The sequence below is a fragment of the Nomascus leucogenys genome, chromosome 13, assembly GCF_006542625.1.
Source record: "Nomascus leucogenys isolate Asia chromosome 13, Asia_NLE_v1, whole genome shotgun sequence".
NCBI lineage: Eukaryota > Metazoa > Chordata > Mammalia > Primates > Hylobatidae > Nomascus > Nomascus leucogenys.
The window spans coordinates 33,102,556-33,130,385 of NC_044393.1; the positions used below are offsets into that span (position 1 = coordinate 33,102,556).

The 27,830-nt window shown below is 46.6% G+C and overlaps 1 protein-coding gene across 1 annotated transcript; it reads right to left on the minus strand.

Moving 5' to 3' along the window:
* Window positions 1–27,480, minus strand: TBC1D20 (TBC1 domain family member 20). Its single transcript, XM_003273463.4, has 8 exons — window positions 27,255–27,480; window positions 12,494–12,679; window positions 9,644–9,724; window positions 6,425–6,611; window positions 6,156–6,257; window positions 4,812–4,953; window positions 3,669–3,856; window positions 1–3,402 (listed from the first exon to the last, which is right to left on the minus strand). The coding sequence occupies exons 1-8, from the start codon at window positions 27,322–27,324 to the stop codon at window positions 3,147–3,149; spliced, it is 1,212 nt and encodes a 403-aa protein (XP_003273511.1). The 5' UTR covers window positions 27,325–27,480; the 3' UTR covers window positions 1–3,146.
* Between the last annotated feature and the right edge of the window lie 350 nt (window positions 27,481–27,830).

Below are 27,830 nucleotides of genomic sequence, written 5' to 3' on the forward strand. Positions count from 1 at the left end.
TTATGTTTACCAGTTTATTACAAACGTTATTAGAAAGGATACAAATAAGTAAACAGCCAGATGAAGATACACACAGGGTGAGGTCTGGAAGGGTCCTGGGCAAATGCTGGAGCTTCTGTCCCCATGGATTGGGGGTGCGCCGCCCTCTTGGCACATGGACAAGTTCTCGTTCCCCTTCCTCCGTCCCTCCACACGTTCAGCTCTTCAGAAGCTCCCCAAAGCCCGTGATCCTGGGCCTTTTATGGAGACATCATCGGATAGGCATGGCTGAAGCATGGCAACCATGTTGAGATGAAACTGGACAAAAAGCATAAGGTCTAAACCCAGCAAGGCCAGTCTGTCCAGATGCTTCTTGGCCTCTCTGTGCAGCGTTCCTCCTTCCGGGTATGGGGCAGGACCCTCTCTGGAATGAGGGTCTTATGAGCTACAGTCAGATTAGAGTCTGGCGTTGAGCAAGTGAAATGCGGGCAGGAGAAGGTCACAGACAGAGATTCCGTTTTCTGAGGCCTGTAGTGCCCCAACATTGTAACAAAGGGTTATGGGAATGACGAACCAGGAACTGTAGACAAAAACATCTACACACACACACACGTATAAAATATCACAGTGCCCTGGGCAGCAGCTGGAGTGTGTGGGTCATAATTCTTGCAGATGAAACAGAAACAGCAAGACTGTAGGTACTGCCCAAGGTCTCCCAGCCAGTCAAGGCTGACCAGGAGTCCACAGACCATGGTACAATTCTGGGCCTGACATGGAAGGTGGGAGCATCCAGATCAGAGACCATTCCCACTGAGCGGTGGCCAAGGACAGAATGACAGAAGAGGTGATTAGTAACCACATATGGCTGTTTATTTGATACAGGGCTCTGTACAAAATATTTACACATATTCTTTACAGAATAAGTAAACCACCTGAAGGTAATTAGATAATGCTTTCTTCTCAATGACAGGGAGAATCCCGGTGTCAGCAAAGTTATAAAACAGATAAACATTCTCCTTCTGAGGCCACAACTCAAGCAAATGCCACTTGTTTCCTAGGATCTGAAAAGCTGTGGCCTTGGGACCCTGGTCACATGCACCTCCTTTCCTCAACCCCATCAATTTCTTCAGTATTTACAAACAGGCTTGAGTGCTTGTGGAAGGAGGAGCAGCTGGTGCCACCCACTGAGATGATGACAAGAGGGCCAGCTTGCTTTGGGAGAGCACTGGGAATATCTGCCACATCATCACCTCTGGAAGAATTTCCTTTGCCCTGATGAATACACCACTGTCTAAATTAATCCATCTACATCACACTAACCCCAAGGTAGGGCTCCTGAGCCATGGACAATGATCCATCACTTTGAGCTTTTTTTGGTTTTAAAGTGCATAGTGGCCGGGCGTGGTGGCTCACGCCTGTAATCCCAGCACTTTGGGAGGACAAGACGGGCAGATCATCTGAGGTCAGGAGTTCCAGACCAGCCTGGCCAATGTGGTGAAACCCCATCTCTACTAAAAATACAAAAATTAGCCAGGCCTGGTAGCAGGTGCCTGTAGTCCCAGCTACTCGGGAGGCTAAGGCAGGGAGAATTGCTTGAACTTGGCAGGCGGAGGTTGCAGTGAACTGAGACTGTGCCACTGCACTCCAGCCTGGGCAACAGAGTGAGACTCCATCTCAGAAAAAAGAAAGTAATAATAAAATAAATAAAAATAAAGTGCTTAGTGTAACTCAGCGGACCGGGCTCCCAGCTGCTCTGGCTCGCCAGCTGCCTGGCATGTGGGACACCCTCCATCCTGCACACAACAGGCATGCAAAGAGGATCGGATATGGTGGGGTGGGGTGCTTCTGGTGTGTTCACTTTAAGAAAACACCTGCCAAGAGAGAAGAGTGCCCAGGAAAGACCAGGAAAATACAAGTACATGGGTGCTTCATACCATACACCCCAATTCTTTAAAGCAGCAAAAGGCACTTTTTTTTTTTCAGGCCAGAGTTAATCTAAAACAAACCTGGCTTTGCTTACACGGAAGCTGTCCCAGAAGGACTGAGTGATGCCTCTTGTTCCCTAAGGTCTGGAGAGTCTTTGCAAGTTTCCAATGACATTTCCAACCAGGCGGGAGAGACCAGCAGTTGAGGAGACAAATCAGACCCAAAAAATGACGCCAAGGTAGTGAGTGGGTGCCTATGTGGGAGTAGGATGATTTGAGGAAAACAGGAAGAAAAACCGGTCAGAAAGTGGCACTTTGGAAGTGGAAAGCTGTTTGCAAATAGCAACTCTGGCTAAAGCGAAACGTTAATCAAGTAGAAAGTAAAATTCAGGATCTTACAAGCTCATCCTTCTGATGAGAACTTTTTTTTTTCTGCGAAGGAACTATTATTACTTTAAAAGTGAGGGTAATTTACATATGGGGTGTATATATTCTAAAAATAGTAATAAAAGGACCTTTTATAAGCAATGTTATGTGGCTTGTAGAAGAAAACAGGGAAGAAAAAAAAGGCAGGCAAAACTAGTCTAGGTCTAGGCCTTAAAAATGAGCATTCCTTCCCACTTGACTGGAAATGCCCATGTGATTTCTAGGCTGAAAATAGGTAGGATTTAACGAGTAACCTAGTTCCCTTCTGTCTCTGATTTCTGACCAGCTGATGGAGCTGCTAGTAAGAGGGGCCAGTCATGCTCCCAGATGAGTCCTTTGGCCTCTTGCTCTCCATCCCAAGACTGACTCCTTCAGCAGCAGCCCCCTCCTTCTGTGTCCATCTGATGCACGCAAGCAGGAGCAGTAAGAGGGCATCCCATGCTCCAGCTCACTTTCTACGGGGAGACTAGGAGGTTCCCGGTAACTAGGGAAGCCCAGGCCCAGCAGGTTGCAAAGGCAGCTGCAAGCTTCAGAAACCCACTTCCTCCAGCACCAGGGGAGGTGGCAGAGAGCCCATCCAAAAGCCCACTGGGAGGGGCATAAGATTCTGTGCCAGGCCCCCAAGTCCCCTCTGTGTCAGGTAGGCTCTGCTATTGGCCTCTGAAGTAAAGGCAAACACAAATGGGCGGGGCAGGGTGGCAGGAATAAAAAACTCTGGACAGAAACCCTTTTAATAAAGGAAATTCCACCCCTCCCAATCCTTCCATGGAAGGGTGAGACCTTAATGTGATGTCAGAGGAAGGTCTTCTCTGGCTTTCAGGGAAACAGCTGCAGCTGAAACTTAGGGGCCCATTCCAGGGCACTTTTCACCACAGCCAGTGCGGCCGCTCCAAGTGCCACTGTCAGCCCCATCACTGCCAGTTTCACAAAGCGGTTGGTCCTTGGCTTGGTCAGGACATCTTTTGTTCGCTCTTCAGGCCGCAGAAGTCCCCGAAACCGCTGCCGCAGCACCATATCAGGCCTCTGCTGGGCTGATGCCAGCTCAAAGTCTTTGAAAGTAGAGGCTGCCGTCCTGCAGGGGAAAGAGACGGAAGGAAGGAAGTGGTATGAAAGAGGAGGAGGAAAGCAAAACTACACCACATAGGCTGCGGGCAGAGCCTTTCATTGCTGGGAAAGCTCTTTTTGATAAAGACCCATACGTCTACAGTGGGGATTCCACTGGCTTAAGCTCAGATCTCTGGAAACATGCCCCAACCCTATCCCACCAGACACAAACCTTCCCTCACTTCTGCTCGTTTACAGCCACCCCCATTCAACCAGTGTCCCAGCCTTGCTCACCTCTCAGCTTGCTGTTGGGCGGCAGCCTCCCGAGCAAGTTCAGATGGGGGAAACTGAACAAAAAGGTCTCCTGCTCTGCTGATCAGTGTCTCATAGGGCAAGTCCTGAGGGATCTGGGACAACAGGTGGTGGACCGAGGCCATGTCACAGTCACAGTCCAGGACTTCCTGCTCACGATACAACACAATCTGTGGGGAGGTAGTAAAGCCTTGCAGTCAGAGGCCAGACACACAGGGCCTGGGCCACCTGCACTCCATTATCCTTGGAGATGAATTTAAACTGGTAACAGATAGGACTCAGCCCAAATGTTCAGCAAACTCTTGTATCCATCAAAGAGGTAATAACATATATATGCTCAGTGCTACTCCTACTGTCTGGCCCTTCCTGTAAACTTCCACCACATGATATGAAAGGCTGACCAGTTACAATCTAAGTCCTTCAGGCATGCTGGGCTGCTCAGGTGTCCCTTTAAGTCTTGAAAGAAATGAAGGAGATTCTTTTAGGAGAAAGGAGGAGAATTATTGGGAGATTCCTGGAGCTCCGGCATAGAAGAAATGGTTCAAAACAGTAGAAAGAACGGTCTTGCTCCCTTTAAGCATCTTCCTTCTGACTGTTGGTCCACAAACCCACAGATGCTCAAGGGACCAGTGGTCATTGAAGGACTTCCCTGAATTCCCATCTCCACCCCATCCCTCGAGGCCCTTCTACTAACTGGAGCCCCCACCCTCCACCACAAGCCAACCTCCCTTGTCTATCATGACAGCAGATCTCTTCTTTTCTTAAATCTGGAGTTGGCAGCTTATACTACTATTTCCCTAATTGTGTTCATCAGCTGAACATATATTGCAGACAATGTCAATAGGAACCCTGACAATTCACAATGCAGACTAGCATTTTAAAGGTTCAGAAGTGTCATGCAGCAAAAAAAAAATCTGATTTTGTTTACACCCAGCATTTCCCAACTTACTATTTTTTGTGTGTGACACCCCCATTAATATTGCACAGGATGGTGTCCAGGGACACCAGCCTGGGAAGTGCTGTCTTTTGCATCTTTCCATAATCCCCAGGTTTCCCTTCAGGGAAAATGACCACAGTGGGATGGGTGATGGTGAACCCAGTTGCTGGCTCATGGCCTGTACCTACCACGGCTGCAAAGTAAATGGGCATCAGTGGGTGGCAGGCCAGGAAGAAGTCATATAACCGCACGACGTGCCTGAAGTCAGACAGGACATGCCCAAACCAGGTGATGAGCCAGCTGAGGGCAAAGATGGTCCCCACCTCAGCACTAGAAACAAAGGAAAGTCAGGTGTCAGGTCCTGTGGGCCATCCCTTCCCTCTCTCTGGGCCTTACAGTGCTGGTGAGAAGGAAGCATTTAGGAATAGGATTTCTGGAAAATTCAGTTACCTAGGAATTCAGCATCTTCTCCTCACAAAATATTTAATACAAAGTCTTTAAGGTGTACCACGACACTAACACCACAACAGGGTCCTGGCTGCTTTATCTCACTGGGTGCTCTCCTAATGGCCAACAAATGTCAACTACAAGAACGAGAAGCAGTTGTTTTCAGAGAACTACGCCATGATTCTCCTTCTGAGTAAGTCTTACCCTTTTGGGGGGCACGGGTACATATTCCCAAGCCTGAAAACATGACTGCATTAATTTTTCAATTAACATGAGACAACTAAAATATCTCAAGACGTAGCTGCCAGACATGGTGAGTCACGCCTATCATCTCAGCACTTTGGGAGGCCGAAGCGGGTGGATCACCTGACATCAGGAGCTCGAGACCAGCCTGACCAACATGGAGAAACCCCGTCTCTACTAAAAATACAAAATTAGCCGAGCGTGGTGGCGCATGCCTAATCCCAGCTACTTGAGGCTGAGGCAGGAGAATCGCTTGAACCCGGAAGGTAGAGGTTGCAGTGAGCCGAGATCATGCCATTGCACTCCAGCCTGGGCAACAAGAGCAAATACTCCATCTCAAAAAAAAAAAAAAAAAAGGCATAGCCATTACCTTTTAAAAAAATTTTTAAAAAAGAGGCATTGGCCAAGAACACATTTCCAACTAAACAGAGAAGAAACAAAACATCACATGGGATTTGCAAAAAAATATTTCTTCTCTTTGGTACTTGGGAAATAAAACAACTTATTGTTGGCCTTCTCCTTCTCGCCGCTGGATCCCACAGGACTTTGTGTTTCTCTTGTGGCAATAACCTCAATATCTTACCTTGGCATACATACCTTATCCACCTCTCCCCACTAGATGTAAACTCAAGGGATGGGCTATGTTCCCCAAAGAGCAGAGTCCCCAAAAATGCTCCAAGAACTGAATTACCCAGATTGCTGGTGACTGGAACAACTCGGGAGAACTTAACAAATCCACCCAAGACAATGAGGAAACTGTGCTCGGCTTGTGAGGAGTGTTTCGGGTGTGGGGGGTGTGGGCGTGTGTATGCATGCACACCGAAATGCAGACACATATGTACCTCTGCATGAAGTCATGGAGCTCTGGATTCACCTGGTCAATGATGGGCATCAGATAGTTTAATATATGCTTGGTGTTGTCCATTGTTGGATCCATAAAATCCCTGGAGGGAGACAATTCAATAAGCCTGGTCACCAAACACTTAGATCAGGGCTGGGGGTGGCGAGGGCTCAAACTCCTAAAAAGGCTGACCAGAAAACGGGCCAATGAGTTATCCCCAGGACGGCTGAGGAGTGATGCCCGTCCTCTCATGTTCCTCTCTACTGGTACCTGAGGTGGTGAGTAGATAATTTTTCTACCAGGGATGTTGCCAGCCTCTCGCCTACCACCAGCAGAAATGTGACCACAATGTCATGGTAGCCCTGGTAGTAGTGCAGCTGAGGGTTGCGCTCCAAGATGAGGAGGATGATGTCAATCAGTTCTTCCTGGAGCCCTTCTCTCTGTTCCTCTGGCATGCCTGGGGACAGGAACAGAGAGGTGATGCCTTTGAACATACCAAGCAGCTTAGTAAACAAGGAGGTCGAAGAAGGCCAGCAATGAATTTTCAGAGAAAAAAGGAAAATGAATTACAAATAATTTGGCAACGCATATCAAGATCCACTGTTGATACCACCTGGCATACAGGAAAAGGCAGCCGCTAGCTTTCCAGTGGGGGAAGCCGCAGACACCACCTTAACCAAGTTGCTGCAGTTAATACTGCTGGGACACAATATTTAACTGCAGTATTTCAACTATGGGAGCCGCAGACGGCCTCTGCCTCCCGATGTGATGCACTGACTGACAGAGCTCAGCATCATGTCTGCAGGATTTCTATCAACAGCACACAGACCTCAATCTCACAATGAAGAAATACCCAATATACCCAAAGTAAGAGAAATTTAACTCTCATACAATACAAAGGAACTGTTCCAGATTAAAAATGGCTAAAGATATATGACGACAGCATGAGAAACACATAAATCTATATTTCCTTTTCCAGTGAAGTACATTACTTGAAGAAATGGTGAAATGTGAATAAAATCTGTGGATTACTTAGTTAACTATTTTTCAGTGTTGTTACTGGTGTCGCTCAGTGTACTGTGATTACATGAGAGCCTTTTACTTAGGAAATATATCCTGAAACATCTGGGGTAAAAAGATGTCATGTTTACAACTTACTCTTAAATAGTTCAGAGAAAAAGTGTATGTCTATGTGTAAAGTGAAGGAAAGACAGAAAGCAGCTAAAAAAGCAAATGTAGGCCGGGCGCAGTGGCTCACGCCTGTAATACCAGCACTTTGGGAGGCAGAGGCGGGTGGATCACGAGGTCTAGAGATCGAGACCATCCTGGCTAACATGGTGAAACCCCGTCTCTAATAAAAAATACAAAAAATTAGCCGGGCGTGGTGGCGGGTGCCTGTAGTCCCAGCTACTTGGGAGGCTGAGGCAGGAGAATGGCGTGAACCCGGGAACTGGAGCTTGCAGTGAGCTGAGATCGTGCCACTGCACTCCAGCCTGGGCGACAGAGCAAGACTCCGTCTCCAAAAAAAAAAGCAAATGTAGTAAAATGTAAAAACAAAAGGAAATCTAGGTAAAAGGTATCTGGGGAATTGTTTGTCCTATTTTTACAACTTTTCAGTAAGTATGAAATTATATAAAAATAAAAAAATTTTAAAGTTACATGGTCCCCTTTAAACCAAAGCAAACGTTATGGGAAAAACTGATCCTCTTGATCCAAAGATGTATTATAGCTGGAAATAGGGAAGCCTGTCTCGGGAGTTCTTTCAGGGAGTTCTTTCACTGCTGGAGCTAGTGCTGCCAGCAGTAAAAATGCCAAACCTTGGCCTTATGAGCCACGTTAGAAGAATGGCACATGCACAGCTTCTCCACACCATTAGCTTTTAGTTACAAACACATACTCAGAGAGAGAAAGCAGCTAATGTAAGGGCCCAAACTAAACCAGACAAAGGATTGCAGGTAAGAGCAAAACTCACCTCTTGCCCATGTTTACCCCACCCCTTCTCAAATAAAAAGCATACCCTAAAAGATAAATAAGGAAATGAAGAAAACCCAGGGCTGCTGATAGGTGAAGCAGTGAAAGGAGTGAGAATAAAAATTAAACCCTGTGTGAATTTTCAGCAGAAAAGCAGTGAGCCAAGCCCAGAAGACCATGAATGGAAAAAGAGTATGATGCCATATTGTAAGTTCAGCCTACAGAAAGCTTATCACAGATATTACATCAATGGAAGAGGAATAAAGGGTTCAGAGGGAAAACAGGTTACCTAGGAAAAAATGGGGGCTGGGCACGGTGGCTCTAGCCTGTAATCTCAGCACTTTGGGAGGCTGAGGTACGTGGATCACCTGTCAGGAGTTCGAGAGCAGCCTGGCCAACATGGTGAAACCCCATCTCTATTAAAAACACACACACACAAAATTAGCCAGGGGTGGTGGCGGGCACCTGTAATCCCAGCTACTTGGGAGGCTGAGGCAGGAGAACTGCCTGAACCTGGGAGGCGGAGGTTGTTGCGAGCTGAGACAGTGCCATTGCACTCCAGCCTGGGCAACAAGAGCAAAACTCTGTCTTTAATTTAAAAAAAAAAAAAAAAAAAAAAAGGAGGCATCTGTCCTATGTGATCTCATCCAAACCAGCAGGCTAGGAAAAGGGAATGGACCGTGGGCATGTGCTTTTATCAAAACCACGCTGGCAGGCTACTGCTACCTGGGGATTGCAAGAGTCTGTCCAGGGAGCAAGAATGCCAGCAGGAAAGCAGCCCCTTCAACAACAAAAGCCAGGCCAGAGCACAGTGCAGAAGAGGGAGGCAGCCAGCTTAGAGGCTCCTGTTCCCTTTAGCAATTCTCCTCTCTTCCTGACCTAAAGGTGGAGTTGCCAGAGGAAGAAAAATAGGTCATCCATGTGAGGTTTGTTGCCCAGTTCCCTTAACTGTGAAAATTGAGACAACAGTCCTTCTTTTCTTTCTTCCTGAAATGAAGAGGTAATTTTAGGAATACATTCTTTATTTTTTTGTTTGTTTTCTTTTTATTTATTTATTTTTTATCTATTGCTGCTGAACAAATTAAGGAATATACTCTTACACAAACAGGGAATGGCCTCTCTTCCCTCTAAGGAATCTTACATATGTATGCGTAAGGTATCATTGTTTTTAAACCTAATTAAGATATTACTCATTCTTGTTGGTACCCAATTCCACACCAATCTGCTCTTTAACGCCAGACTGATGGCTCTAACAATCCTTATTAACTCCTTTTTGTGGCTTCAAGGAAAAACAAAAACCTCTTCTCTCATTCACCACCTCTAGGCCAGGAGAAATTATTTTTGGTTCAGGCTTTCACAGTGGGGGTCTGAAAGTGACCAGTCACGAAAAGGATGACTCAGCAAAAGGAGAGTTCTGAAGGTCCCTGAGGAGGCAGGGTCCAGCATATTAGGTCACACGGTATGACCTGGAACAGATACAGTCTTTCCAAATGTGGCAGGACCAGGAGAGCTTCTCACCAGGAGGGAACCGCCGCAACGACCGCCGGACGTCCAGCAACACTTGTTGGTAGTCCTTGCTCATCTGCCGTAGGTTCTTCCCTATTGAAGGAAAAGGAACGTTATTGCAGGAATGCCTGAGAAGCCAGACCAGAAGCAAAACATTCTGGAACGACACAAAAGGCCTAGAGGGCACAGGTCAGCTTCTCCTGAAGAGGAGGATATGACTCAAGATACAACATTTGGCAGGGAATCCCCAGTTTAGTTCCAAACATTATGTTTCCTGCAACTCACAATGACCCTAAGAGAAGGGAGCACAGGCTGCCCAGGAGACAATACAGCGGGGTGGGAAGGACAGCAAAGACGTAAGGAGGCCAGGCGCCTCATGCAGAAGGCCACTGTGTATCACTGGGAACTGCTCTGAATTTCAAAGTCCACAGCTACAAAATGAGGATATTCCCTTCCAAGGATCAAATAAAATCATGAATGTGGGAACAACAGAGCACTGAAAAAAACCCTAACACCTATAAAGTTGTGGGAGCACCAAGCTGTTTAGAAAGGTATATTGAGACTCACACAATGAACCACCTAACATCTCTTGACCCAGCAATTCTAAAACTAAGACGCTGCAAAGAGGAGACAGTCCTTGTGTTCAGCTGCTAAGTCCAATACAGTGTGAAAGTAAGGAGGCAGTCTCTAGCTGTTACATATGTAACAAGTGTACATTTCCCCCAACCAAACCCAGTGCTGTATAATAGGCACACATTTCCCTCCCAACCTAAATCAAAAGCTAGTAAGGCTGGGCAACACTTCCTCACATGCAGGCTTCATGGTATAAAAAGATGAGGGGAGTTTGGAACCTGAGAGAAGAACATCACCTCAGGATTCAGGGTGTGAATATGGCACTGCCTTAGCCTTCCAACAAAAAGCTGACTGCTCTGAAGCAGCCAATTCCAAGGATAATAACAAGTGGCAACTCAGCACCTACTGGGTGACATCATGACACTGTGAACTTTTTGGTGGCAGAAGTCCTGTTTCAATCATCTCTAGTACCTGGCAGTCACAGCACAACTAATATTTGCCAACTGAATGAAAGAATCCTCAGCACTTGGCATTTTGCCATGATGGCAGGAAAGCTACAAGGGAGTGCACTGAGTGAATGACCAGCAGAGTGGATTCACTGTTCTACAGGACTTTTACTATTTTGAACTGCATTCCAAGGAACGCTTTTTACCACATGGGTCTTGCACATTAGTTAGGTAACTCTCTTCACACAATTACAGGATTTTAGAACTCCAAAGGATCTCAGTATTTCCCAATAAAAAGAGAGTGTTTTCTTTTTCTTTGAGTGTCTCACTCTGTCGCCCAGGCTGGAGTATACTGGCGCAATCTCGGCTCATTGCAACTTCTGCCTCCTGGGTTCCAGTGATTCTCCTGCCTCAGCTTCCCTAGTAGCTGGAATTACAGGCGTGCGCCACCATACTCAGCTAATTTTTGTATTTTTAGTAGAGACGGGGTTTCACCATGTTGGCCGGGCTGGTCTCGAACTCCTGACCTCAAGTGATTCACCTGCCTCAGCCCCCCAAAATGCTAGGATTACAGGCGTGAGCCACTGTGCCCGGACAAAAGAGGGTGTTTTTGTGTGTGTTTAATTTTACTTTACTTTTAGAGATTGGATCTTGCCATGTTGCCCAGGCTGGCCTCAAACTCCTGGGCTCAAGTAATCCTGCCTCATCCTCCCAAGCAGCTAAGACTACAGCCGTGCACCACCATGTCTGGCTAGTTTTTAAATTTTTATAGAGACAGGGTTTCGCAATGTTGCCCATGCTGGCCTCAAACTTCCAGTCTCAAGTGATCCTCCTGCCTCAGCCTCCGAAAGTGCTGGAATTACAGGTGTGAGTCACCTTGCCCAGCCACAAAATACGCATTTTTTTTTTTTTTTTTGAGACGGAGTCTCACTATGTCACCTAGGCTGGAGGACAGTGGTGCACTCTCGGCTCACTGCAACCTCCACTTCCCGGGTTCAAGCAGTTCTCTGCCTCAGCCTCCTGAGTAGCTGGGATTACAGGCACCCACCACCATACCTGGCTAATTTTTGTATTTTTTTTTTTTTTTAGTAGAGATGGGGTTTCACCATCTTGGCCAGGCTGGTCTTGAACTTCTGACCTCAAGATCCACCCGCCTCAGCCTCCCAAAGTGCTGGGATTACAGGCGTGAGCCACCACGCCTGGCCCAAAATATGCATTTTAAAAAAACACTTGCCAAGCAATTATGTAGAACAAAACATATGCATTTTTAACAAACTCACTTGCCTAGCCAATATTTTAATCCCTAATAAAAAAAGAACTTGGCTTGGCTGGGCGTGGTAGCTCACACCTGTAATCCTAGCACTTTGGGAGGCCGAGGCAGGCTAATCACTTGAGGTCAGGAATTCGAGACCAGCCTGGACAACATGGCAAAACCCCATCTCTACTAAAAATACAAAAATTAGCTGGGCATGATAGTGAATGTCTGTAATCCCAGCTACTAGGAAGGCTGAGGCAGGAGAATTGCTTGAACCCAGGGGGCAAAGGTTGCAGTGAGCCGAGATCGTACCACCGCACTCCAGCCTGGGCGACAGAGTGAGACTCCGTCTCAAAAATAAATAAATAAAATAAAAACAAATAAAAAAAGAACTCATTCCACTTTTGAATAAAATTATACGTACTGGTTTGGCCTTATTTTCAGAGTGGGCCCAAGCATTTCCCAAAACACCCTAGATTTATTCATATACCCTTGGTTTGAAAGGACCATAAAAATTAAAGATCCTGGAATTCTTTTCTCCCTGTCTCCTAGATAAGCTCCCCTCACAGCCTCCCCTACTCCCCTTACCTGATATAGGAGGTGGGTCATTGGCATTGACATTGAGGAGCTTGGGCCACACTTTTTGTCTGATCTCATCAGTCAGGAGCCCTCCTTCACTGATAGCCATGCGCCTAAGGGCAGCCACATCAGTGGGATCGCTGTTTAGAGCCTGGTGTATCTCTGCCACTTTCTTTTTCCTTTTGGCGTTAAAGTCTGAAAATAAGGATAGGGAAGAATTAGGCGCACATTCAGCACGTGCATGTTTTCTGCCTAGGACTCAATCTCCTTTTTGATAAGAGGTACAGGTAAGTATCTCCTCTTAGCTCTAAGACTGCCTGCTGGCATAAAGTCTCATAGCCAGATGTACTATTCATTTCGGGCCCAGTCTACTGGTCCTCATGGTGGGAGGCTTGGAGAGCCCATTATAAAACAGATTTTAAATCGCCGATTTTTAAAAAGATAGTCTCTTTTTATAGGTCTGAACCAAAAATCATAGGCACGGACTGGAAATAATTATTAGTTGTTGTTTTTAAGAGACAGTGTTGGCTGGGTGTGGTGGCTCATGCCTGTAATCCCAGCACTTTGAGAGGCCGAGGCGGGCGGATCACGAGGTCAGGAATTCGAGACCAGCCTGGCCAATATGGTGAACCCCCGTCTCTCCTAAAAATACAAAAATTAGCTGGGCATGGTGGTGCTCGCCTGTAGTCCCAGCTACTCAGGAGGCTGAGGCAGAAGAGTCACTTAAACCTGGGAGGCCGAGGTTGCAGTGAGCCGAGATTGTGCCACTGCACTCCAGCCAGGATGACAGAGCGAGACTCCGTCTCAAAAAAAAAAAAAAAAAAAGAGAGAGACATTATCTCTCTAAGTTGCCCAGACTGGCCTCAAACTCCTAGGCAAAACAAATCCTCCCACCTCAGCCTCCCAAATAGCTGGGACTACAGGTGCATGCCACCATGCCTGGTCCAGAAATAATTATATGTACTTTTTTTTTTTTTGAGACGGAGTCTCAGTCTGTAGCCCAGGCTGGAGTGCAGTGGTGCAATCTCAGCTCACTGCAACCTCTGCCTCCTGGGCCCCCGGTTCAAGCAATTCTCCTGCCTCAGCCTCCCAAGTAGCTGGGATTTCAGGCACGCACCACCACACCCAGCTATATTTTTGTATTTTTAGCAGAGATGGGGTTCACAATGTTGGCCAGGGTGGTCATGAACTCCTGACCTCATGATCCTCCTGCCTCGGTCTCCCAAAGTGCTGGGATTACAGGTGTGAGCCACCACGCCCAGCCTATATGTACATTTTTTTTTTTTTTTTTTGAGACAGACTCTTGCTCTGTTGCCAGGCTGGAGTGCAGTGGCACGATCTCGGCTCACTGCAACCTCTGCCTCCCAGGTTCAAGTGATTCTCCTGCCTCAGCCTCCCGATACACTTAAAAAGCAAAAAAAAAGGTAAGTGAGGCTGGGCACGGTGGCTCATGCCTGTAATCCCAGCACTTTGGGAGGCCGAGGTGGGCAGATAATGAGGTCAGAAGTTCGAGACCAGCCTGGCCAACATGGCGAAACCTCATCTCTACTAAAAACACAAAAATTAGCCAGGTGTGGTGGCATGCACCTGTAATCCCAGCTACTCGGGAGGCTGAGGCAAGAGAATTGCTTGAACCCGGGAGGCGGAGGTTGCAGTGAGCCAAGATCGTGCCACTGCACTCCAGCCTGGGCGACAGAGTGAGACTCTGTCTCAAAAAAAAAGATAAGTGAAAAAAGAAATGTGTTAAAATCAGACAGATCTTGCTTGGTTCACATCCTGGCTCTGCCACTTATCTGATCCATAACCTTGGACAGATGACTTCCCTGCTCTGGGCCTCTGGACTTACACCCTCTTGTCAGGATAGTTACCATGGTACACAGTAGATACTTACTAAATATTAGTTCCCCTCCTCACTCTGAAACAACACGTATTTTACAAAACAACCTACAGATTCGAGGAATACAGATATTTAATTAGTACGTAATATGCAACGCACTAAGGAGATATACTGTGTAAGTAAGAAGCAAAGAATTACAACTACAATAAATGCTCAGTAAATTCAGGCATATCTAGCAGTTAGTGTCAATGTTTTCATAAAAGAATGTCTGTTCATTCTTAATTCCCAACTTCACAGAGCATATACAATCTCTTACTGTAACAATTTTTTCCTGTTGTTTAGATAGGAAAAATGCATGTCACCAAAACTCGATACTACATTGAAAACAAAACCACATGAAAAGGTCTCCTGTTACACGCTACGACAACTGGTAAAAACATTAGCATCACATAGAGTTTTTTTTTTTTTTTTTTTGAGATGGAGTCTCACTCTGTCTCCCAGGCTGGAGTGTAGTGGCGCGATCTCAGCTCACTGCAACCTCCCTGTCCCAGGTTCAAGTGATTTTCCTGCCTCAGCCTCCTGAGTACCTGGGATTACAGGCATGCACCACCACGCTTGGCTAATTTTTTTTTTTTTAGACAGGGTTTCACCATGTTTGCCAGGCTGGTCTCAAACTCCTGACCTCAAGTGATCCACCCGCCTCAGCCTCCCAAAATGCTGAGATTACAAGCGTGAGTCACCACGCCTGGCCAACACAGAGATGTTTTCAAAACCAGTGTCAAAGGGTACTTTGGTTTCCAGTGTGGCTGGTGGGGTGAGAGGCTGTGACACTGCATACAAAGGAACTGTTTCTTAAAAACCATAGTAAGTAATGTTTTAAGCATCTTACATCATTATGTGATAGTCTGTTATTCATAGGCATTTTGCTATATTTAAATTACTTTTTAGGACTGGTCCCTGAGTGGAGCTGTTTACAACTCACTGATTACAATCAGTTAGATTTCTTTGTTCCTTTTCCACCCCCACTGCTTCACTTGACTAGCCTTCAAATAAATAAATAAATAACTTTTTTAGGAAATTGGTTGGGAATTTGTGGTTAGTAGCTATCATATCATTTTCCTATGTGAAATAACAGAGTATTGCTTTTTGGCCTTATGGCTAAGATCAGGGGAGATAAAGGAGTAAAAGGCTCTGAAAGTTTGCATGCAGAATGTCTGCTTTTAGGGATGGCTTGCAGAAGTTAAATGGATGATGCCTGTATTTCAGTTCTTTCTAGTTGCCAGTACCATTGAGAAAATATGTCAAAAACACAAGAAATGTTACATAAGACAACAACAAACGTCACAAGGCAGTAGACTATAATTGTCAAAAAAGGTGCGTGCAGACAATAATGGCCAAGAGCTCAAAGAGACTGCAGCGGGTCAGGGCCAAGCTAACCTGAGAAGTGTACCTTAAAAAGGAAGAGGAGCAAAACTCTCTTGACATGCTTAATTGTGATGTTTAATGGACATCCTTGCAGTGTAAGACGACCTTTTTTAAAATACATTCTTGGCCGGGGACGGTGGCTCACGTCTGTAATCCCAGCACTTTGGGTGGCCAAGGCAGGCAGATCACCTGAGGTCAGGAGTTCGAGACCAGCCTGGCCAACATGGTGAAACCCTGTTTCTACTTTAAAAATACAAAAAACTAGCCGGGCACGGTGGCAGGCACCTGTGATTCCAGCTACTCAGGAGGCTGAGGCAGGAAAATCACTTGAACCCGCAAGATGGAGGTTATAGTGAGCCAAGATAGCATCACTGCACTCCAGCCTGGGCATCAGAGCAAGACTCTGTCTCAAAAGAAAAATAAATAAATAAATAAATTCTCTCGGCTTCAGACCTACCTATCTTTGGTCTCTCAAGTTAAACCCAAAGCAGCACCCATCACATCTGCCTTTTCTTCACTTTTGTCTCCTATTGCTTCCGGATACCTTCTTCCTTTTCCTGCAAAGCCCATTCTGCTGGAGTGGAAAAGTCCAATGCCTTGATGCCAGGGTCTTGCTCAGTCACCCAAGATGGAGTGTAGTGGCACAATCATGGCTCACTGCAGCCTCAACCATATATATACAGTTTAAATAAATCAATAAATCAATAAATTCTCCCTAAATGATGGTTTGAGCCTCACCACTTGATTAGGAGAATCAGCATAACCTGTTGAATCTTATTTGGAATTGAATTCTGTATTATAATTTTGTTCCTGTACATTTTTAGATTTTACTTTTGTTTCACTGTAAAGATGATGCTCTGTTTTAAATGTTGAAAGTGTACAAGCAAAAGGCCGGGCGCAGTGGCTCACACCTGTAATCCCAGCACTTCGGGAGGCCGAGGCAGGCACATCAAGAGGTCAGGCGTTCGAGACCAGCCTGACCAACATGATGAAACCCCGTCTCTACTAAAAATACAACAATTAGCCTGGCCTGGTGGCGCACGCCTGTAATCCCAGCTACTCAGGAGGCTGAGAGAGGAGAATTGCTTGAACCCCGGTGTCAGAGGCTGGAGTGAGCCAAGATCGCACAACTGCACTCCAGCCTGGGCGACATAGCGAGACTCCATCTCAAAAACAAACAAACAAAAAAAAGTGTACGAGTTAAGGAAGCCAGGTACAATGGCTCACGCCTGTAATCCCAGTGCTGTGGAGGGCCGAGGTGTGAGAATCACTTGAGCCCACAAAATCGAGAACAGCCTGGGCAACAAAGTGAGACCCTGCCTCTACAAAAAGTACAAAAAGTTAGCCAGGTATGGTGGTCCCAGCTACTCAGGAGGCTGGGGCGACAGGATCACTTGAGCCCAGGAGTATAAGGCTGTGGTGAGCTATGATAGCATCACTGCACATCAGCCTAGGCGACAGAGCAATACCCTATTATCAAGGCACTGGACTTTCCCACTCCAGCAGAATGGGCTTGGCAGGAAAAGGAGGAAGGTGTCCTGGTGACCTGTCTCTAAAAACAAAAACAAGGCCAGGCACAGTGGCTCACGCCTGTAATCCAGCATTTTGGGAGGCCGAGGCGGGCAGACCACCTGAGATTGCGAGTTTGAGACCAGCCTGACCAACACGGAGAAACCCCATCTCTACTAAAAATACAAAATTAGCCAGGCGTGGTGGCGCAGGCCGGTAACGTCAGCTACTCAGGAGGCTGAAGCAGAATCGCTTGAACCCAGCAGGCGGAGGTTGCGGTGAGCTGAGATTGCAGATTGCGCCACTGCACTCCAGCCTGGGCAACAAGAGCGAAACTCCGTTTGAAAAAACAAAACACACACACAAAAAAACAGGCTGGGCGCAGTGGCTCACGCCTGTAATCCTAGCACTTTGGGAGGCCGAGGTGGGCAGATATCTGAGGTCGGGAGTTCGAGACCAGCCTGACCAACATGGAGAAACCCCGTCTCTAATAAAAACACAAAAAATTAGCCGGGCATGGTGGCGCATGCCTGTAATCCCAGCTACTCGGGAGGCTGAGGCAGGAGAATTGCTTGAACCTGGGAGGCAGAGGTTGCAGTGAGCCAAGACCATGCTATATGCCACTGCACTCTAGCCTGGGCAACAAGAGCGAAACTCCGTCTCAGAACAACAACAACAACAACAACAAAGCAGCCAGGGACGGTGGCTCACGCCTGTAATCCAGCACTTTGTTTTTTTGTTTTTTTTTGTTTGTTTTTTGAGATGGAGTCTCACCCTATCGCCCAGGCTGGAGTGCAGAGGCACAACCTCGGCTTACTGCAACCTCCACCTCCCAGGTTCAAGTGATTCTCCTGCCTTAGCCTCCTGAGTAGCTGGGATTACAGGCACGCGCCACCGTGCCCGGCTAATTTTTTTTTTGTATTTTTAGTAGAGACAGGGTTTCACCATGTTGATCAGGCTGGTCTCGAACTCCTGACCTCGTGACCTGCCAGTCTCAGCCTCCCAAAGTATTGAGATTACAGGCGTGAGCCACCACACCTGGCCTATCCCAGCACTTTGGGAGGCTGAGGTGGATGGATCACTGAGGTCAGGAGATTGAGACCAGCCTGGCCAACATGGTGAAACTCCATCTCTATTAAAAATACAATAATTAGGCCAGGTGTGGTGGCTCACACCTGCAATCCCAGCACTTTGGGACACTGAGGTGGGTGGACCATGAGGTCAGGAGATCAAGACCATCTTGGCTAACATGGTGAAACCCCGTCTTTACTTAAAAAAATACAAAAAAATTAGCCAGGCGTGGTGGTGGGCGCCTGTAGTCCCAGCTACTCGGGAGGCTGAGGCAGGAGAACGAGGTGAACCTGGGAGGTGGAGCTTGCAGTGAGCTGAGATCACACCACTGCACTCTAGCCTGGGTGACAGAGTAAGACTTCGTCTCAAAAAAAAAAAAAAAAAAAAAGCCAGGCGCGGTGGCTCACGCTTGTAATCCCAGCACTTTGGGAGGCCGAGGCGGGCGGATCACGAGGTCAGGAGATCGAGACCACGGTGAAACCGTCTCTACTAAAAATACAAAAAAATTAGCCGGGCTTGGTGGCAGGCGCCTGTAGTCCCAGCTACTCGGAGAGGCTGAGGCAGGAGAACGGCGTGAACCCAGGAGGCGGAGCTTGCAGTGAGCCGAGATTGCGCCACTGCACTCCAGCCTGGGCGACAAAGCGAGACTCCGTCTCAAAAAAAAAAAAAAAAAAAAAAAAAAAATTAGCTGGGCTTGGTGGCAGGTTCCTGTAATCCCAGCTACTCAGGAGGCTGAGGCAGGAGAATCACTTAAACCTGGGAGGTGGAGATTGCAGTGAGCAGAGATCATGCCACTATACTCCAATATGGGTGACAAGAGCAAAACTCTGTCTCAAAAAAAAAAAAAAAAAAAAAAAAGGCAGAAAGAACATGGATTCACCTGCTTATACAAGAAAAAAGGAAAAAAAAAAGTATGCAAGTCGCCTTGTTACAATAAAACTAAATGTGTATACACACAAAGGAAAGGGAGGACATTCAGGGGCTGGGATGAAGGGTACAGAAGAAAGGCCAGGAGATATGGCCCTTCCATTTGACAGTAAATAGACTAATTAAAAAATATTTATGTAGTATATATTAGGTGCAAGGCACCCCAGTTCATGTGAAGTGGAAGATATCACCAGAAGGTAGGGCAGATTTTAGAAAGAACTAACAGAAGGTACATTAGGTTTTAGAAGGGACACCAAGCATCTTCCCCAGCAATGTTCTAGTCTGAGACCATAGTAAGTCTACAAACTGTTTCTATGACAAAGCTGTACATTATTATTATTATTATTATATTTTTATTTTTTGAGACAGAGTCTTGCTTTGTCTCCCAGGCTGGAGTGCAGTGAAGCAATCTTGGCTCACTGGAACCTCTGCCTCTCCGGTTCAAACCATTCTCAGGCCTCAGCCTCCCCGGTAGCCAGGATTACAGGTGCATGCTGCCACCACGCCTAGCTAATTTTTTGTATTTTTAGTAGAGACAGGGTTTCACCATGCCAGGCTGGTCTCGAACTCCCGACCTCAAGTGATCTGCCTGCCTCAGCCTCCCAAAGTGCTGGGATTATAGACATGAGCCATCACATCCAGCCCATTATTAACATAAATTAAAGTTGGTACTAATAAGTCACAGGTGAGCTACCTATGAGACCTGAAACAGAAAAACCACATAAACAGAGGCACTAACTGGTTTGGAGCCATGTGCAATTGCAGATGCAGACAGAAAGATACTAGAAGTAACTTTTCACCTTGGTAAACCTGTCCTCCTGGCTTGACTGCTGTTTCCTGGTAACCTAGTAGGGTGACCATTTGTCCTCGTTTGTCTGAGATCTTCCTGGTTTATACCTAGAGTCCTGGCACAATTGTTCACAGCAAACCCTTTCTGCTCCCTGTATTCTCAAATATGTCCCAGTTTGGAAGCCAAATTAAACGGTTACCCTACCTAGAAATCATTAAAAATAAAACCCCTTCTGGGCATGCCTATGATTCCAGTGCTTTGGGAGGCCAAGGCGGGCAGATTACCTGAAGTCAGGAGATCGAGACCAGCCTGACCAACATGGTGAAACCCTGTCTCTACTAAAAATATAAAAATTAGCCGGGTGTGGTGGTGCACGCTTATAGTCCCAGCTACTCAGGAGGATGAGGCAGGAGAATCGCTTGGACCTGAGAGGTGGAGGTTATAGTGTGCCGAGATCACGCCACTGTACTCCAGACTGGGCAACAGAGTGAGACTCTGTCTCATAAAATAAATAAATAAAAAATAAAATAAAATAGGCCAGGTGTGGTGGCTCATGCCTGTAATCCCAGCACTTTGGGAGGTCAAGGTGAGCAGATCACCTGAGGTCAGGCGTTCGAGACCAGCCTGACCAACATGGCGAAACCCCGTCTCTATTAAAAATACAAATTAGCCAGGTGTGGTGGCAGGTGCCTATAATCCCGGTTACTTGGGAGGCTGAGGCAGGAGAATCGCTTGAACCCAGGAGGCAGAGGTTACGGTGAGCTGAGATCACGCCATTGCACTCCAGCCTGGGCAACAAGAGCAAAACTCCATCTCAAAAAAATAAACAAATAAAATAAAAATAAAAATATAATAAAATAAAAACCACTGCCGGGCATGGTTTTTAGTCGAGACGTGGCTCATGCCTATAATCCCAGCACTTTAGGAAGCCGAGGTTGGCGGATTGCTTGACCCCAGGATTTCGAGAGCAACCAGCCTGTGCAACATGGCAAAACCTTGTCTCTACAAAAAATAGGTGGGCGTGACAGCATGCACCTGTAATTCCAGCTGCTTAGGAGGCAGAGGCGGGTTGTAGTGAGGCATGATTGTGCCACTGCACTCCAGCCTGGGTGACAGAGTAAGACTCTGTCTCGGAAACGAAAAAAAAATCTCCAATTTCTTCTGTCGGCATAGCACCTAGTCAATTGTTCATGAGATGGCTCAAGCTCTTGACTCAGGTGTGTCCTTTCATCCATTCATCCATTCATCCGCCTGCCCATTTGTCCAGTCATTCATCAGTCTGTCACTTAATGAGTGTCTACTTGTACTAAGCACTGTACTGGGGATAAAAAGATGAATTACTCCCAGCCCCTTGAAGGGCTCACAGTAGGGACACAAACAATTATTATATATAATAGAATCTGAAGGATTATGAAAATCCAGAGGAAAGAATGACACTTTTTTTTCTTTTTTTTTTTTGAGACAGAGTTACACTCGTTGCCCAGGCTGGAGCGCAGTGGTGCGGTCTCGGCTCACTGCAACCTCCGCCTCCTGGGTTCGAGCAGTTCTCCTGCCTCAGCCTCCCGAGTAGCTGGGATTACAGGGATTCACCACCACGCCTGGCTAATTTTTTTGTATTTTTAGTAGAGACGGGGTTTTGCCATGTTGGCCAGGCTGGTCTCGAAATCCTGACCTCAGGTGATCCGCCTGCCTTGGCCTCCCAAAGTGCTGGGATTACAGGAGTGAGCCACTGCACCCGGCCAAGAATGACTACTTCTAAAGCAGTCAGGAAAGGCTTCACCAAGAATATATTCTGGATCCTTCTTTTTTTTTTTTTTTGAGACAGTTTCATTCTTGTTGCCCAGGCTGGAGTGCAATGGCACGATCTCAGCTCACTGCAACCTCCACCTCCCAGGTTCAAGCGATTCTCCTGCCTCAGCCTCCCGAGTAGCTGGGATTACAGGCATGCGCCACCACGCCTGGCTAATTTTGTATTTTTAGTAGAGACGGGGTTTTTCCATGTTGGTCAGGCTGGTCTCGAACTCCCCACCTCTGGTGATCCGCCCACCTCGGCCTCCCAAAGTGCTAGGATTACGGGTGTGAGCCACCGCATCTGGCCCTTCTTTTTAATTTTTATTTATTTATTTAGACAAGGTCTCACTCTGTTGCCCTGGCTGGAGTACAGTGGCACAATCATAGCTCACTGCAGCCTCAACCTCTAGGGCTCAAGCGGTCCTCCCACCTCAGCCTTCTGTGCCACCATGCCTAATTTTTAAAAAATTTTTGCAGAGGTGGGGTCTCACTATGTTGCCCAGACTGATCTTGAACTCCTGGACTCAAGCAATCCTCTTGCCTCAACCTGCCAAAGTGCTAGGATCGCAGATGTGAGCCACCACACTGGGCTCTGGTACCTTCTTAAAGAAAATTTTGCCACAGGGAAGAGTGTGTTAAGGGGAAAGTACTCCAGGCAGAAGAGTTATGTGCAAAGACCTTGTCACATGAAAGAAACACCATGTCCAGGAAACAAAGAGTTCTATGAAGCTGAAGTGCCAGGTAAAGGGAGAGAACAGAAGCAGGTAGCACCGCAGTAAAACAGGCTGGGCTGGATTCATCCCGCAAAGGAGTCTGGGTTTATCCCGCACTCAGGAGGAAGACAGGGAGGGATTTTACTTTGGGCCTGAGGGCCATCCTTTGGAAGACCAGGCTGTACGTTTTCAAGAGGGGTCAAAAACACGCAGGAAACAGAGAAGACTTTTTATATAACATCGGTGGAGGCAAAACATGAGACGAATTTAATTTCCAACAAAGAGAAAAAACCTATTTAATTTTTTTTTTAACTTGGGAGTACCCCTGCACTTTCCACACATCACAAATCGACAGCACTTGAATGGTAATACTGAATACTGCTTGAGGGAAGCTGATATTCAGAAGGCTTGTTAACCTATTTGCTAAGAATATGATAATTTTTCTTCAGTTTGTTTAGACATACATCCACCCCATCTCTCTTTCTAAATAAGCTATTCGGCAATCTGGGGGAAAGGAAATCTTGTATCTTGGGGAAAAAAAACACTATGCAGTCAACTGAATTTCCATGAGGTTTTGGCAAACCATTTGCCAGAATGTTACTTAATTCTGAACTCAAATCCTCAAATCATACCTCCCATAACTCATTTCTCTTAAGACTCTGTTCCAATTTTTTGTTTTTTTTTTTTTTGGAGACAGGGTCTTACTCTGTCACCCAGGCTGGAGAACAGTGGCACGATCATGGCTCACTGCAGCCTCAACCTTCTGGGCTCAGGTGATCCTCCTGCCTCAGCCTCCCGGGTAGCTGGGACCACAGACAAGCTCCACTGGCCCAGCTAATTTTTGCGTATATATATTTTGTAGAGAAAAAAAGCATTGCCCAGGCTGATCTCAAACTCCTGGGCTCTAGTGATCCACCCACCTCAACCTCCCAAAGTGCTGGGATTACAGGCGTTGAGCCACCATACCTGGCCTCCAATTCTATTTTTAATCCTGCATTTCAAAATTTACTTACTATTTCAAAATTGTTGGCACTCTGTGGGAACACAACAAATACGTGCAGAATATAGTAAGTGATTTAGTTTAGTTATTGTTCCTCTGGAAAAAACTGGCTTGCAGTAAATGACATTATTTTTCCATACTGTTAAGATGATGCTCACTGCAGAATTCTCTAAACAGATCTGCAGACTCTTTGGCCTGTTTCTAAAACTACTGGTGTTTCCCAGAGTAGGATGCTGCCCCAATGTGGATTTCGGCTGCTGTTTTTTTCAGGCCCCAACACCACCTTCCTCAACCTCACACCGTAGTGATTAAATGTCAGTGGCAGATGGAGAAAGCACTCCCATGTGTGCCACTATGACAAATACTTTATTCCAACTACATGTATAGGCTCTCACTGTGACATAAAAAGGGAAGAGGAAACAGAAAACTCAAGTGAGCTAAAGATGTGTGAATTACAGAGTGAGATCAACTGCTAGACGACACAGGGAGGGAGGTAGCAGCGTCTCCACTGAAAAACAAATTCACAGACATCCTGTTTATTTCCGAAAGAGAAACATCATAGAGCTATTCTTGGGATGTTCAGGAAAAGATTAAAATAAACGCCTATTATCTATTGTATTTCAAGATAAACTTTATAGATTTAGGGCAGGACACACATTTCCGGACTTGAGAATGCTGTATCTGGCTTGGAATAAAAGCCCACATTTCATCTAGAGGTAGAATGTATGTCATTCTAATATCCCTCAATCCTTTCTTCTCCAATTTCTTTATTGCCCCACTTACAAGAGAGTGCACTATTATTCCAAAGCTGATACCTTCCAAATTCCTTTATAGTAGAGGTCTTGGCTATCATAACCATGATGGAACGAAATGACTGTCCTACAGCTGGCTGCAAAATATAAGACTGCTATAAATAAGTCTCTGATGCCTGAAAAGTAATTCATTCAACAAAGGAAGATAGGTATGACTTTGGCCTACTCTTCATTAGAACGCTTATTTTTATTTATTTATTTATAAAGAGGGCAAAGCAGACTTTATTTGAGGGGCACCACAGCAACAGGCATAGAAACAACTGCAACAGGGTCTCGTAGTCAGGGAGGGAGATCAGACTCAACTCCCTAAAATGCTAATTTTAACAATGGGACACTTTCTCTGAACTGTGGTTCTTAATGGTTCAGATAAAGATGACACAATCCACTATTGGCTTAAACTTCTCCCAACTTTGGCTACAGAATCCAGGTAAAGATTTCTGCCTCCTCAGAGTAATAGGCATGTCCAAAATCACCTGGATTAGGGCACTTAATACACAGGGAAGGGACAATAACAACTAAAGATGACCACTATCCATGCCTTCTCTAAAAGTTTTTTCATATATTTTTTCATATCACCAAAACAAATACTAACTTGGATCAACTAATTTATATAATGGAATCTCGTGTGAGAGTACAAAATTCTATACTGATTATTTGGTTTAAGCTTGCATTATCATAAAAGCTTTACAGTCTTTAAACTGAGGTTAAGCTCAAATTAAGCAACGCTAGTCTTAAAACAATGGAAGCGGGGGACGTTTTGTGTGGAGGGAGGGAGACAGACATACCCCTACACCCACCCACAACTCCTGATACTGACACTGGAAATTAACTTAAAAATTTATGCCTGTAGTCCCAGCTACTCAGGAGGCTGAGGTGGGAGGATCGCTTAAGTCCAGGAGTTGGGAGATGACAGTGAGCTTTGACTGTGACACTGCACTCCAACCCGGGTGACAGAGCAAGATCCCATCTCTCAAAAAAAAAAAAAAAAAAAAAATGCTTTAACTCCATGTCTGTACCAGAAGACCACAGCAGGAGAGGAAAACCTTATTTCAGTCTGGGTAAGAGTCCTATTAAACACAAAATAAAACAAAGTAGCCTCTGTTTTTGGAGGTCTTAATTAGTAGTTTCTACAAAACAGTATCCAAATTAGCAAAGATTCTGTTAACTATCTGGAACAAAGCAGGTACCAAGAAAGAATGTTTCACCCCTACAATGGAAAAAAAACAGTCTAGTAAGTAAACCAATCTGACCATAAACGCTACAAAAGAGGGATTCTAGCATTAGTAACTTTGCCAACAATACTCTGATATGATTAAAAAAAAAACAATAACAAAAACAAAAACAAAAAACCTCATCTTTAAATTTGTCCCATTCATCCAGAGATGCAAAATCAAGGAAATTAGAGGGGGTAAAGTCTTGCAACAGATACACGGCTGCACTGCCAACAGGTCACAAGACCCATGTTGCCTAGGGCATTGACTATTATGCCATGAGGACAGACATCACACAAACACCAGTAATGAAAGGGTTACAGTGCCAAAGGGTTCAGAGCTCCACTTCCATTCAGTATCAGAACACGAGAAAAAGGGAAAAACAGAAAATGAGCCCAAATAAAATATAAAATAAAATATGGATACCAGGAGCTTCCTCAAAATATGTGGGTTGTATTAATAACGTGTTTGGCTCTGTTACGGGCACCATCCATCAGAGGACTGGAAATGGGGAAAGTCACCTTAGTCTTCCTCAAGGAAAAAAGATTATTTAACCTGGTTCACGGTGCACATTCATAATTTTAACTGTCATGTATTTATTGAATGAAAAACATTTGAGAACATAATGTGCAACAAAAACATGATTTCACAGAAATCGTCCAAACTAAAAGAGTATAAAAATAGAAGCGCTTTTTATACAATTATTTACTTATTATTATTATTGAGATAGGGTCTCCATCTGTCACCCAGGCTGGAGTGCAATGGCGCAATCATAGAGTAGCCTCCAAGTCCTGGGCTCAAGCGATCCTCCTGCCTCAGCCTCCAGAGTCGTTGGGATCACAGGCTCGAGCCTCCACACCCGACTAACTTTTTAAAAAAAACTTTTTGTAGAGATGAGGCCTCGCTATGTTTCCGAGCCTGATCTCGAAATCCCGGCGTCAATCGATCCTCCAACCATGGCCTCCCAAAGCGCTGGGATTACAGGCGCGAGCCATAGCGCCCGGCCGCTTTCACACAATTGAATAACATTAAAATAGGTGCCAGAAGACAGACAGAAAGTCGATTCGTGGTTGCCAGGCGTCGTGAATACTGGGGAATGGGGAGTGCCTATTAATGGGTAAGGGTTTCGTTTTGGAATCAGACAGCGGCGATGGCTGCACAACTTTGTGAATTTTCTAAGAATCACTGAACTGTGCATCTTAAAGGGAGAACTGTATGGTAATTAAATCGGCGGTACGCGGACAGCGCGTCAATCAAGCCGGCGACCGTGAATGAAGTTCGGGAGAGCTGATTTCCCTCGGGGAGGCGGCTCCAGGAGTCTGCGGACGTGGCGGACGCCTGGGACGGGGCGGGCCTGGCCTCCGCGCTCGGGGAGTCCCAGTCCTCTCCAGATGGAAGCAAGCCGGGGCGCGAAGCCCCCGCCCGCTCTTCTGCCTGGGGACGCGACTCTGACGCCAGGCTCCCTCGGGTCAGCTCGGCACCCGCCCGAGCCCCCCAGTTCCAGGCCCTCTCCTTATCAGACGTGCCCCGGGCCCTCAGCCTCTTCCTCTCTCGCCGCCCGGAACCCCGCCGCAGCCCCGGGTCCCCAGCCCGAGCCCCTCCGGAGCCGCCTCCGCCTCCAGCTGCCCCTGCCCCCCGGGCCGCCCTAGCAGGCCGCTCCCGGCGCCCCGGTCGGCTTCCGTACCTGCCTTCTCCGCGCCGCCGTCCCAGGGGCTGGAGGTGGGGCCGTCGCCCTGCGCACTCCGGAGGGCCATGCCCCGGGGCCCCGGGGCCCCGGGCCCCCACCTGAGCCCCGGCTGGTGGCGGAGCCGGGAGAAGACGCAGCTCCGACCGCGGGACGTAGCGCCCGCTCAGCATCGGCAGCCTCCGCTCCGTCGGCCAGCGGCGCGCAGGCGCGCAGGCGCCCCGCTGGCCCCGCCCCGCGCCGGCACGTGACCCTGCGCTACGCCTGGCCCGCGGCCCGGGAGGCTGCGGAAAGAGCGCGGTGAGCGCTCTGAGGAGTTAGTTTCGTCTGCGCTGTAGACTCTACGGTGTAGAGTGTGGCGCTCTTGAGTGAGTGTGCTCAAGACCAGCTGTCATTTCTTTTGCTTCTTTCATCTGTAAAATAGTATTGGTGATAATAAAAATATTGAACTCACAAGGTTATTGAGAGTTTTTAGAACATTACCAAGCATATATTAAATACTCCACAATTAAGACCAATTTTTGCTTACCAAGGATTTTTTTTTTTACCTCCTGTCTCATCTCCCCACACGAACTC